Raw genomic sequence first — 14,071 nt, forward strand, 5'->3', positions numbered from 1 at the left:
CATTTGTTGTGCAAACTTTGGGAAAACAATGGATATTGAACAGACTCTAAAACACGAGTCGTCAGCTGGTGGACCACAGTCCAGATGCAGACTCAGCAAAAGTATTTCAGTGGACCGAACTGAGTACTTGAAATAGTTGCAGCAGAGCGTATTAAGGTATGGAAGAAAAAAAAAATAGTCATAGTTCAGCGACTAGTTTTGAAAACCAGTGTGAATTATGTAGCAGATCCTTTGTTGCAACATTAATGTAATTGTTTAGCTTAAGCCAGCTGATCACACCGGTGAGTAGTTACAGGCTCTAATCTAAAAGATTAGGTCAGAAAAAGGATTTTTCATTTTATTTACCTTCGGCAAACTAACGACATGGCTTGTTTAAAAAAAAAAAAAAATGTCAATGATGAAAACATAATCATTAAATACAAAAGGGGCAGAGAAGTTCAAAATTTAAAACAGATGCCTCATCCGTTCAGTGTCCATGGCTCTAGTCATAAGTGGTAATGTGAAGTGTCACTATGAAACAAAGCAACCATTTCAAATAGTCTTATTTTAGGATATAAACTACAGTAATCATTAAGTAATGGTTAAGCATTAAAAGGTAACTGTTGTTGCCATTCAGTCATGTTGCTTCTCCAGACCTTTGTAAACAAGGAATCTTATGTAACTGTACATTTTACAAATTTTAGTTGAATACCCCTGCTCTAAAATATTATCACCTTTAGAGATGTGGAATAAAAACTCACTCTTTAAATCACTCTAGTGTGAGGTAAAGACAAAGTGTCAGCCATGTTTTGAATGTGTATCCAGCAAACAGAAAATTCTCTTCAATATTGGATAAGTTGTGTAGCAGGAACTGTGCTGTTTGTGCTGCGTGTCGGTGGGGAAGCGTGAAAGATTGGGCTTTGCCCTGAAGGAAGAACAGACCATCAATAACTCAAGGCTATGTGTGTTCTTTCCTCCAATGCCCCCCCCTCCCGCCCCGCCAACCCCCTCCCCCCCCCTCCCTCTCATGTACGCACACACAGAGTTCAAAATCGGTGTATGTTATGGTATCAGTTAGTTGTAAACATTTGCTCATGATCAGTATTAGACATCAGATGTCCACAGATATATTATTGAAATAATCTTGAAAGAGAAATGAAAATGTGACTGTCCTTTTGCCAAGGGAGAGGACTGAGTTATGGCTATGATGATCTCATCTATGTTCAGGCACTGAATGCATTTGGACAGTAGCAGATGCCTCATAAGGCTCAGTGAGAGCAGACTCTTCTCAGGCTCACACATACCTTACACATTCTTCCCTGGTATGCTCACCACGGGCTGTTTGGTTTGGTCTCTGTGTGCTCTCTAGTTAAAAGATTTTTTTTTTTGTGGAAATGCTAGAAATTTCGATTTTTGAAATGTCTAGACCTGTAATAGGCATAGAATTTAAAGTATATTTGAGAAAAACATTCTGGTTCATTGGGTCTAGCTATTTTCCTCAGCTATTTCCTCTTCTCAGGTTTCTGGTTAAAAAAAAAAAAAAAAAAGCCTCTGGCCTGTAAATTAGCTCCAGTCTAGCCAAAGCAAACTTAAATGGTTTAAACAGAGGCAGTGGAGTCAGATAATGGGAGGGAAAGACTGTTTTAAAATTATAAACTGCTTATTATTAATGCTTATTACACTTTTTATTAAACTAATTATGAACCACCCAGTGCTCTCTCAGGTTCGCTGATCTTAGAAGCAGAGTAGATAAATTTATGAGTGAGAGATGAGGCTATTTATTAAAACAAAGTTTGATCTCACTGCTTTTGCAACATACCCGCTATTGTAAAGGAACTATCAAACCATGCCTTCTGAAACACAAGCAGATCAAAAAGACTGAACTGCTGAACATGAGAAAGTAAATGGCTGCTGTCCACTTTAATCAAGCTAAAGATGTGAGGATCTCATTCTTATCATAACGCATTATGAGACAAAAAGATAATAGGAGAACATTTTGTATCAAAATGTTGGCATAAAATACTCAACATGACCGATATGGAAGTGAAGTTAAGGCTTTCTTATTCATTTCTTATTCGCATACTATCTTATGTATTTGTTATATTTCAATATATCATATTTAAATATATGAATCATGGCTCTAATCAGCTGACTGTCATAGCCTTAAATGGGAAAAGGCTGTGATAGGTATGATTTGCTGCTCTTTTACTTCTGCATGTGTGTTTGCTGTTACAGACCTGGTAGCTGACCATGGGGTAATGCCCCATCACTCTTTCATCATCTCTTTTTCTGGCTTCTCCTCATGTTCACTCAAATGTTCCCAACAGTGTAAAGGCTAATATCGTAATACATCTTGAGCATCCTTGCTAAAGAGAAGTATCTTGCTTCTTCAGGCTTTGAAGTGTATGTGTGTGCGTGTGCGTGCACCTATTATGGTTCTGATAAAGCTTTTAGTATACTTGTCATAAGGATCATGTTGTTGAAGTATGGCATTGTTCTGCAAGCCTGGAATATTCTCATGCTCGTGCTGTTTACTGTAATTGCCCTTGAGTAATTCTGTCATCACGGTGATAATTGCACCTAAATAAGTACCTAAACGGCTAAAAACAAAACAAAACATATCTTTGTCTGCCTGTTTAAACCAGTGCCTCTCAACATAACGTTTCTGTGGCTTCCTTTCATCCCCTTTCTGTGTCTTGTTTAAACTATGAATTTAAAATGTTCACATTTCAGTCTCAAATGATTATTTATTTTTCCTCAGTTGTCTGATCACACAGCACTGCATTTGCTTTCTTATGCTATTACAGAAGCTCGTCCCTCCCATGACGGCTCTAATTGTCCTCATTAAGACTGAACAGGATCATAAACCTCCCGCTGGTAAAACTTTTACATCAAGGTTCCCTTAGCTGACATTATTTAACACAAGAGTTAACATGAACAAACCATGCACTTCAACATTCATACATTGTTGGTTAAGTAATGTTAACATAGTAACTAATACTTGTGATTGTTTTTTTGTAACAATCAGCCAAATTATTATAAATATAAATAAGTAAGCCCATATTGAACATAATGAAATATAAATAATTAAGTCCATAATGAATAATCTGAGCAGCACCTTAATGAACAAGTTTGCGGTTGTTAACTGGCAGAATTCCGAACACAATTTCCATAAATAAAGTTTCATTGTTTACACATGAGGTCAGTAGTTTGTATGTTATTAGCATGTCATAACATGCTGTAACTGATTTTTTTTTCCCCTCATTTATGTGGTTATTTTTAGTCACGGATTGAGTAAACTGTCAGTGCCTATGTATTTCATTATCATTAAAACAAACATTAGTTAATACTCTTCATAAAGCTCAGGGTTTGTTCATGTTAACTAATGCAGTAGTTATTGTTGGTTAAGTAAACCTTAATGTAAAGGATTACTCTATTTAAGCAATGCTACTATTTAGCAGGTCCATAAGTATTTGGACAGTGACACCAACAAGCAGCAACTGAAGGCGGCTGCAGTAAAAGCCTGACATGGCTTATCAAGGGAGGAAACTCGGCATTTGGTGATGTCCATGGGTTCCAGATTTGAGATAGTCATGGACTGTAAAGGATTTGGATCCATGTATTAAAAATAATCCTAATATTTATGATTGTTAGTTTGTCCAATTACTTTTAAGTCTGTGGAAATGACTGTAATTCTTAAACGGTTAATGCGATATTTTTGTTAACTCCCTTCCTTTCAAATCCATTGTGGTGTTGTACAGAGACAAAATAACAAACCAATTGTGTCACTGTCCAAATACTTATGGACCTGACTGTGTGTCTTATCATTTAGCTGTAGTTACAGCATGGCTGTCAAAGTTGCCATGTGTGTAATTAAGAGGTTAGGTCTAGTTAGGTCTTCAGGGAGTGTGTTAGTGCTGTCAAGATCTAGTAGCTAAGATGGAAAAGAATAGCACTGTCTATCTGTCAAGCACTATATTCTACACAGTGGCTCAGGGAATATTGATCCGGATTTAAGAACTGGTAATAATCGGGTGTGTCTGCCTGTCTGTAGGCATGTGGATCAAGGTCAGGTATGCGAGTGTGCATGTTGGATGATGTTTAACAAATCAGGAGATTGACTGGCACTTTATTGATTTGTTATACTTAGTGGTTACTTAAGCACTCCGGTTGTAACATGGTTTACTTTAGTTTGGGAATATGAACTTGCCTGTACACCTGAGAAATAGGGGTGATTGTTGAGGAAATTTTCAAAATGTCATGGATTGATGATTTAGTATGACACTTTAGGCCGTGTGTATAGCATTGACTTTCTGATTGGCTGTGACTGATAGTAAAGGGCTGTGTGTAAGTGCTTTAGTGACTGTGCATTCCTATTAATTGATGCCTGGCTGTCCTTGTCCCAGCTACAGTGAGACTTTTCCACCTGAGTGCTAATGGAAGGAAATGACCATGTATTAAAATATGTGAGGCTCTTACACTAAAATGTGTGTGCTCAAGGTCATGTGCACCCAATTAATGTGAAATTGAGCACACTTGCACAAACCTCTCACCTGCCTTATTGACCCAGTGATATGCCATTTTGGAATAATTAAATGATGGTAAAAAGCAGTCTATGTTATTTTTCGTGTTAAGACACAACAGATGCTAACAAGCTAATTACTCATGTAGCAGATGATTAAAAGCAACAAAAACAAGACAGTTGTGCAAAGAAAATATATCTACCTTAATTTTCTGAATATATATTGATATAATTTGAAATCAGTTTACAGATGTTTTGACACATACAGTGTGCATATTTGAATGGACAGTGTTACATATCTTCTTACTTATATTTGTCAGTATGATGTTATACAGTACATATATTTGGAATTTTATTGCCAAGATATATAACATGTATATAGCAGATGAGGAACTATATGTATTTATGGTATTTGTTTCAATCCTACAAAAAAAAGTTAGTGTTTGACGCAACTGGCAGAGGTACTGAGACATTGCAGGTCATTCTGTTTGAACAATTGCCTCAATTATTGGAGAATCCATAGGAACAGTTACCAGTGTGCAAGAGGAACTTTTTATTTTACAGTACTTGAAGTTTGTAATACACAAATGACCAATTAAAAAGATGTTTTCCAACACTATGAACAGAAAGCAGGCTGCACAGGAGAGTTATGCAGTGTTGTTTGAGTGATTTCACAACTGGGGTGCCATTTAGCTCTTCTAGCTCTAAAAAAAAAAAAAAAAAAAAAAAAAAAAAAAGTTAACTTTTTCCTAAATCTTTTTTCAACATTGACTCCAAAAAAGCAAGTTCTTTGACTACTGCAATTTGCAATTAAATGGGTAACAGGGTTGAGTGTTTTTTTTAGCATAGAATATATAGCAAATTGTAAACAAAATGTGGTTGACTACCATATATATATATATATATATATATATATATATATATATATATATATATATATATATATATATCAGCTTGTGTGTGTGTGTGTAATGAGTTGTATAAAAAGTATTTTTATTAATTAATAATCGACTTGAGAGAGAACTCTGAAAATGAGAGAACTTACTTTTCTTCTCCCCATGATCTGTAGGAAATTTGGATGATGCAACTTCTTGAGCTGAGGAATATTCCAAATATTTCACAGGGGTGAATGTGTTGTGAATGTAGAAAGTGAATGTTAGGTAGATTTTCCATAATCTATAATGGAGGACTTCTCGAAAAGGATGATTCAAGCATGAGATGTTAAATGGATTCACACATTTAATGCAAAAATAATATGATTTTTGAAGTATTTCATTGATTATATTTCAAGGGAAAGTGAAGTTATAGTGGGCTGGGACAGACAAAAACATGTTTTTAAGTGCTGTAGATTAGTTTATTTTAATCCATCCATCCATCCATCTTCTATACCGCTTTATCCTTTTCAGGGTCATGGGGAAACCTGGAGCCTATCCCAGGGAGCATCGGGCACAAGGCGGGGTTAGTTTATTTTAGTGTGTTAAGTTATTTTCTGAAATATGCACATTGGGTGTTCTGAAGGACACTTGAACTGTGTTTAAATGTGTTTTAATGTATATAACTTTACATACATGATTGTAAATGTTATATCAGTGGAACTCAAATGGCACCCCAATCGTGGAATCACCTGTTTATTTCTTTATACACACCAAAAAGGTTTCTTATTGGTCCTTTCTAAAAGGGAACACTCTGTTGTAGGATTCTGAGTAGAAACCTTAATTGTTTCCCAAATTGAGCTATTAAGGAACCCTTACTGGTTCACAGCTCTTTATGGTTCATTCACAACTCCAGACATCTGTATCCAAATCACTGTTATTTCTGAATGAATCATGAGTTCACCATGGCCATCTTGCGACAATATTCGTTATATTAGTTAGACACATTTGCCCTTTACAAATCATTGGCACGTTGCTAGAGTAAAATGAGCTTACATAAAAAAAATTATTCTCTGATGGCATTATTATCGCTATGTCAGTGCGGTCATTTGCTCCAATTTGCACTTTAATGGTATAGCTGTTCACCATGAAATTGAAGCTTCTTGGCAGTTTCACTACTTTTCTGTGCTCGGTCAAATACAACTGAGCAAAATGTGTGTACACATGGTCTAAAGTGTGCTTAGCTTCTTACTCAATTTCATGTCAAGTTTACTGAAAATGCATTCCAGCATGTGTGAAATGTGGTGGACTCATCACTTTTGTGTGCAGGCAACATTTATACAAGACTCCATGTCATATTAATGCTCTCAGCTCCTGCTCAGGCTCCAAGACTACAGCAGAGCAATCAGCTTGTCAAAACTCTGAGACCTGCACACGGGGTCCCTCTTACCTTGCTACTGGACATGCTAGGAGATTTTAGGTTGAATTTCTCCAGTCAGTTCAATGTCAGAGTTTTTTTTTCTTTTTCCTCTGTCTTACTTCTAAGAATGTCATTATACTGAACATTATAAGAAACAATATGTATTTATATATTTGATATGCCAGTCGCCATTCTTAATGTACTGTAGATATCTCAGTTAGTTAATGAGGATAGATCTGTAAATAATCAATAAACCTTGTTTGCTGATGTGTGACAAGTGCTAATAAGAGACGTGGAGATGCAGTCACTGTTTGGGGAGTGAGTGAAAGTGATCGAAGGCGAGAGAGACATATACCCTTATAGCACATGCACACACATACACTGCTCCCAGGACAGGGGGCGAGTGGCTGTCTGTATTGAGTGCATGAATTATGCAGAGGTAGGAGGAGGACAGCGGTTCTATCAGACACTCTCTCTCTCTCTCTCTCTCTCTCTCTCTCTCTCTCACACACACACACACACAGACACACTCGATGTGCTCGCACTCCTGGGATTGAGAGCTGTGCTCATTAGCTCGGTTCTGGCCACCCCTACAGCTTGCACCCCATCACAGCATGACAGCAGCAATGGTCCTCCTCTCTCTCTCCGGCTGCTGCTTGAAAGAATATTGACCCACGTACGGTACTATGGGCCAGCAGGTGAGGTTCACAACCACAGATTTGCACACTGTTTCACCAGCAGTAGACAGGAGCTTGTTTTGAAAGGGGATTCTACATAGTTGAGCAATATGTTGCTGGCACAGGATGAGGACTGAGATGGTAGGGTTGGAGTTTATTTGAGGTTCTGTTTAATGACTTTTCCTTGATTGGCGTATTAAGAGTTTATGTCAAGGTTATTTATTTTACACCGTTGCTAGGCTAATCTGTAGCATATGTGCATAAAATGTAAATAAAACGTGCATAAAATGTACCTATGTATTATTTAGTCACTGTATCATAATAGATCAAAAGTGAAGAGCCAAATCAACAAGGTTATTGGATGTATAACTTTAGCGCTATGTACTTTCAATAAAACACCTGACTGAGGAGGAATAAAATGAACTCGGTGCCACTGTGCATTGTTGAATGTATTTGCTAGTTGCCACTGCTGCTTGCTCATGACTCCGACCTTGTACAGATTGGATTTTAGCAGACATCTATTTCAATGCTGTTGCTTGTTCAAGCTTAAAAGTAGAGCTAATGCAACAATATTCTTCCACATATTTCCAGTCTTATCTCTCCTCCATCCCATCAGCCTGATCTATTCTGCATTGTGTTAGGAAGAAAACAATGCTATCTCCACATATCTGCATTAGTGTTCATCCCAACTGCTTATCAGTACTCAGAAACAGCACACCCACTCAAATTCTGCCACTAACTCGCTGAGCTCTTTGTGGAACAACGTTACCACTAAATGCTGGCTCAGGTGTGAATTGGCCCCTATTTGAAGGTGATAATATCATGTGGACTAAATTTGCCATCAAACATCAGTCATCCCTGGTAGTAGAGGAGAGAGGTTTGTAATTCTCAACAATTTTCTGAACTCCTTTCTTTAATACTGAAACAGTTTACACCATAGGTTGGCATTTGCAGTCACTGGGGTATAGTAATATACCTACTAAGCCTGGTAAAATCACAGATGACTTAAATCAGGTGTCTGAGCAGGAATATCAATAACTGTGCAGCCCTCTGGGACTGAAATGGAGATGACCTCTGGTTTACACCTACATTATGACTACTAGAGGATATGAGCTGTATAATTTATATCATTCTGAGGCATGAAAGAGAATTGCAGTACTTTGTGGTCAATCTGAGGACATAGTGTGAAGCAACACCTCCTCCTCTCTCAAAAATGTAACTTTGTTTGAAAGCCAAGAGTTGGCTTAATTAAAATGTGTATACTTTAGTTTAAGCTAGTGTTAGATTGCATGACTTGGAGATCAGCAGTGGAAGCAACATTGTGTCACAACTATAGTCCATGAAGAGGGATGATTTGTAATAGCAATTTTGTCATTTGTTTTTGGGTAAGATGTAAACTATAAAGCTAGGCAAGATATTAAACGCCTCATGTCTTATCTGTGTGATATTTACTGCATGCTTAGACTGCAGAAAAGCATTACAGGTTATCATAAGAGCAGATGTCATAGTAAAATGTAGTGTATGCTATCCAAACCACGGTTTCCTGAGTTCTTCCTATTAGTTCTACCACCTCCTCTAGATAACCCATCATGGGCTGCTGATGTGTTTGGTAGTTTCTCTTTGAACTGTATGAACAGATTGGACCTCCCAACAAGTAACACATCTTTTCCAATCATTTAAATTATTTGAAAGCTAAACCAAGATATGCACAAAGAATTGGGAATGTTCAGCCATGCAAGTGCAACCATACCAAGTAAGAAAAGCCACAGTCGGCTATACTTGCTAGTTTGTTTACTAATAAGGGGTGTAATGCATTGCCATTATCTGTATTTATGTCTGTATCTGTTTAGTGCTTAAAATACTCATATCTGTTTTCATATTCAGATTTTAAATATGGTGCATGGTCTGTAGTGGAAGATGTTCTGGAAACACTGCAAAACACTGGAAAAAAGAAACAAGCCTGCAGGAAAAGAAGTAATTTTTCATTCTATCTTCTGTCTAAACTGACTGAGTAAGCATCCGAACTATGTTACAAGACAACGTCTTTCCCAAATCAAGAAACAGTTGTTTAGGCTACAGTTGAAAACAGTGGCCATCTAATAATATTTTTATCAGGTTTACTTTAGGTTTTAAAAGGTTTTACTTTCATAAAACTGGGATGCAGTGATGCTGCGAGTCAAAACGGGGTCCTTTAAGTGGCATTTCAATTTAACACCCTTATGATTTTCTGAGGGTATTTTAGAAGAAGAAGAAGACAACTTTATTTGTCACATATACATTACAGCGAAATTCTTTTCTTCACATATCCCAGCTTGTTAGGAAGTTAGGGTCAGAGCGAAGGGTCCCTGGAGCAGAGAGGGTTAACGGCCTTGCTCAAGGGCCCAACAGTGGCAGCTTGGCGGTGCTGGGGTTTGAACCCCTGACCTTCTGATCAGTAACCCAGAGCCTTAAGCGTTGAGCCACCACTGCTCTATTTTCTATTAATAAGTTAGAGAAAGATAATTTAAGAATGATTTTTTTAATTCAATTAATATTTTTGTGGAGAGATATGCAGCTCTGTGCACAGTGTACAATTCACATGTTATATGGAGCAGTGGCTCATACACAGCATGTAAGCATGTTTATTTATTTTCTAGAGAAATATGGTACAAATGTGGTTTTATTTTGGAGCACAGTAGGACAGTTAGGCGAAAACTGAGTTGTTTATCTCCCATTGCTCTTTTATTAAGCTCTGTGAGCAGGGCAGCCAGGTTCTGTGTATAATGTCCATGTATTGCAGATAGATACTGCAATGAGAAATTTTACTTGTTAGTCTTGAAAAGAAGAAAAACACATCTACCTTTTCCTAGTCTCGAACACTTTGGGATAGTTTCAAGTCTTTGTGTAGTATTTGAGTTGTAGTTAGGAAGGGAATTTTGCTGAAACCTGGCAACCCTCTTCACAATCTTCAGCTAGCTGTTCTTTGAAGCTCAACATAAAAGTAAAAGCCTTGTGCCTGCATGACTGTTCAAACAAGAATGCATAGTTTTGATAATGTGGGAAGGACATCGACCTTGAAATTGCTGAGATTGAAGCAGACACAAGCTTTACTAAAGTCGATCATTTCAATTGAAAAAAGAAATTGATTAAATTCTGGTGACCTATATGTAGAAAACTATTTATACAGCCAACAATGACCTAATGCAATCACAGATGTTGCTACTCTGAGGCTGTAATAATTGTGGGTGTCGTGTATGAAATATTTTGTACTAACTGTCAATCAGCCTCTAAGTAACTGATTCTGTGATTGCAGCAAAGGCCTCATTATCAAGAGGATAACTAAAATCTTTTTCATAAAATTTTAAATCCTTGTCAAATTAATGAGGGTTGAGAGAAGAGTCTTGAATAAAAAGTTTTCAAGCTATTGCACTGTTAGAAAAAGGGTTCAATAGAACTTATTATGGATCTGTCACAGAAAGGTTTAATTTTGTCTCTAGGAAATGACAAACTAATAAAAGATAAAAAGCTTTGAAAAGAGAACATTTTGGATTGAGTGTGATGAAATAATAATAATAATAAGGAGCCCTCTGCATATAAGATTATTAACTAATTTTATTCTCTTATCAAAGCATTTTAAATTTTTTAAACCTCCAGGGGGGAATATTGGGTTTTTTGAACAGGGCTTTGAAAGAATGATAACTAGTCTTCATGTTCCAAAGCTAGTAATATTCTGCCAATCTCTGATGGAGATAAAGATTTTGAGGTTGTTGTTTTTTTAATATCAAATAACAACTGCCCTTTAAAAAAAAAATAAAAAAGTAAAAAGAAAAGACACATAATAGTGAAAAAAGAAGAAGAGAAAAATGAATCTGGTGCTTTCTCCTCAACCTGAAGGATAATTACCAGCAAATATGAGTGTTGGAACTTTCAAGCAAGCTAGGCCTGTAGAGTCAGCATTATTATTATTATTATTATTATTATTATTATTATTATTAAGCCATGGGGATTTAAACACTGGGTTCAGATTACGTTTGCACAAATCATTTGCTGAAATCCTGTGCAGGTCTTTCAATTCCGGTGCTGATATAAAGGCCAGGCAGTGCAAGAGCTTCAGGTTTGTGTACATGATTCTTATAACCAGACTGTTGATCGAATTCCTCAATCATTTGAAGTGTATTAGGCACAGAGACCTCAGTCATCAGCATCAAAAATATATCTCTGAGCCTCCCACGCTGGTGATAAGGTTGCAGGTCAATTGCAGAAGGACGGTTCAGGTGGGAGAAATATTACAGAAATATTACCAGGAATAAATGCAGGAGGCTGATAACATTTTCTCATGATACCTATAACCATCAGCTTATCCACATTGTAGGAAAAGCATAGCTTCAAGAACGCACTCTGTCAAGCATATCACCAATGTCAAATACACTTCAGCAAGAAAAGAGCCTTGTAGTGTTTTAAATAACTGGATTGCAGTGCATTAATGAGTTTGTTCCATATTGCTTGAATTTCCCAAGTCCTTAACTGATATTGCAAGGTAAGATTGGAAAGGCAGATTTTGGTAAATTGGTTTGGAGATAAGACCGTATCTCCCATATCATCTAGGACAACTAAAGGGCAGGAAATTTGCTGTGTTAACTTTATAATAATCACTAGTGTTTGTGTCATTTTTCACATATCAGCTACACTGTTGTATAGCATCTGTGTTTCTGAATAGATCTTCTCAAAATCAGACATTTCTTGTCATTAGTTCACTTGTATTCATGTTACACCTTACTCTACATGTTCTGATATTTTTGATAAAAACTTGCTTTATCAGACATTGTTCTTCAGAACATCTCTTCATTATTAAAAACACTAAATCATTCACTGCTCATGAGTTTTGATATACATTTGTCTTCATTTTATCTCTGAACATTGATTTGGTATTAGACAAACAAGCTGATTTTTTTTTTTTTTTTTTAACTCTCTTCTACTTTTGAGATATGGTTCATTAACCTGTATGAATCTGGCACATATTACAGCCTGTGCAAATCAGCATTACATTTATGCAAACCAATTGATATTTTCCTCTCTTTCCCTAAACAACATGGAGTACTTATCCACACGTGAGTGCACAAGTGACAAAGGGTTTCAATTAAGCGATAGAAAACCAGACTCACTCATCTTCCTCTCAATCCAGCCAACAAAGCCCTTTTAATTAGTATTCATTAATTGTCGTGCTGTAAAATCTATTTATGCCTGTTTTTATCAAGCCATCAAAGAGCTCACTAATTGCCTCATAATATGATAAATAGATCCAGTACGTGTTGGACCTGTTTTAAAACAGCATTTCAAAGCAAGCGGAGGGAGTAAGTCTCGGATACAACAATACCTCTATTTAATATGGGGGCAGAACACTGTGTCTAATCCCTGCGGTTTAATTTTAAATCATGAGATGAGACTTGGTGTTCCTAAGCGGAGAACCTAAGAGAGCAGTAGCTGTATATTTATTTATTCTTGCATGATTTCCTTGGAGTTCTACCTGTTTTGCTTAGTAGATTGTGGCACTTTGACGTTTTTTCTTCTTTTTACATAAAGATTTTTTACTTTTGGAACAAGATACTTTTTCCACTGGTGCCTCATACATTTCCGAAAGACACTCGAGAGGTTCTATATGCCTTCAAAATACAACACTCCATTATATTATGACAGATGCCAGTGTTCTCACTTCTGTTGTGAAATCGGAAAATGAAGTGGTGTGTGTCCAGGCCACAGCCACACACGAGTGAGCAAGAGACAAATGCCAACAAGTTAATTAAATGTCATGCCAGCCTTCTAGCACTGGCTTCAATGCGCTGTATGAAGTGTTATCATACGATCACTGCACTCACTTCAAATTCATTTTGTGTTGAAACAGTATGGAAAATGATTAAGGTCATTAATGGTCAGAGAAACGAGAACTGTGTAATGGAATATCCCAACTGCTTATATGAATCACTCATTTGTAGTGTTTCACTGTGATAAGGATGAGCGCGAGAGAGACACAGAGGGTTAAGTGCACAGGCTAATTTCTACATCACACTCAGGAGTTAATGTAATTCATGTTCTAGTACCATTTCCATCTGATTTTCTACACAACTTAACTAAGGTATGGTTAACTCCTGTAGGAGCTTAGTAATATTTTTGTAGAAGCTTGGTGATATGTTAATACTCTTATACCTTTAATCTGCACACTTTGCTTCTCTAGAACTCAATTAAAGATCTTGTATGGTAGCACTACTTGTATTGTTCTCTGCTTGATACATTGCTTTGCTTGTATTTCTTCAGTTGTAAGTCGCTTTGGATAAAAGCTTCTGCTAAATGAATAAATGTAAATGTAAATATCAGACATTTCTTAATAATTAGAAAAAGAATAAGAAACATAACAAGCATTGAGCAGGTGTATTTGTTAGCTGGAACTGCTTTACTGAGTTATTTAGAGCAGTGATTCTCAATGTGGGGTCTATGAAGCATAGCTATGGTGGAAATCACTACCAACCTTTACCATTATAAGTTATTATATTTATTATGTAAGCAAAAACACTATGTGCGTATATGAAAACAATGCTGACCAGGGTGTTGTGATCGTGGAGTGCTGTTA

General features: G+C 36.7%; 1 protein-coding gene across 15 annotated transcripts in view; it reads left to right on the forward strand.

Annotated features, from left to right (window-relative positions):
* Positions 1-14,071, forward strand: part of ulk4 (unc-51 like kinase 4) — a 125,872-nt gene that overhangs the window by 97,683 nt on the left and 14,118 nt on the right. For 7 of the 15 annotated variants that reach the window (XR_008386543.1, XR_008386542.1, XR_008386544.1 and 4 more), the window contains exons 36-38: positions 5,908-5,959; positions 6,745-7,491; positions 9,355-9,444. The exons of 5 other annotated variants lie outside the window; for them this stretch is intronic. Coding sequence is in view for 1 of the 10 variants with exons in the window: in XM_053630699.1 (XP_053486674.1) it covers positions 5,908-5,964 (57 nt within the window). In the remaining 9 variants the exon portion in view is untranslated. Of the gene's footprint in view, positions 1-5,907; positions 6,159-6,744; positions 7,492-9,354; positions 9,445-14,071 lie in introns of those variants that run through there. 3 more of the 15 variants (XR_008386539.1, XR_008386545.1, XM_053630699.1) reach the window with 3 other exon arrangements.

This window comes from Ictalurus furcatus, chromosome 1, assembly GCF_023375685.1.
Source record: "Ictalurus furcatus strain D&B chromosome 1, Billie_1.0, whole genome shotgun sequence".
NCBI classification, from domain to species: Eukaryota; Metazoa; Chordata; class Actinopteri; order Siluriformes; family Ictaluridae; genus Ictalurus; species Ictalurus furcatus.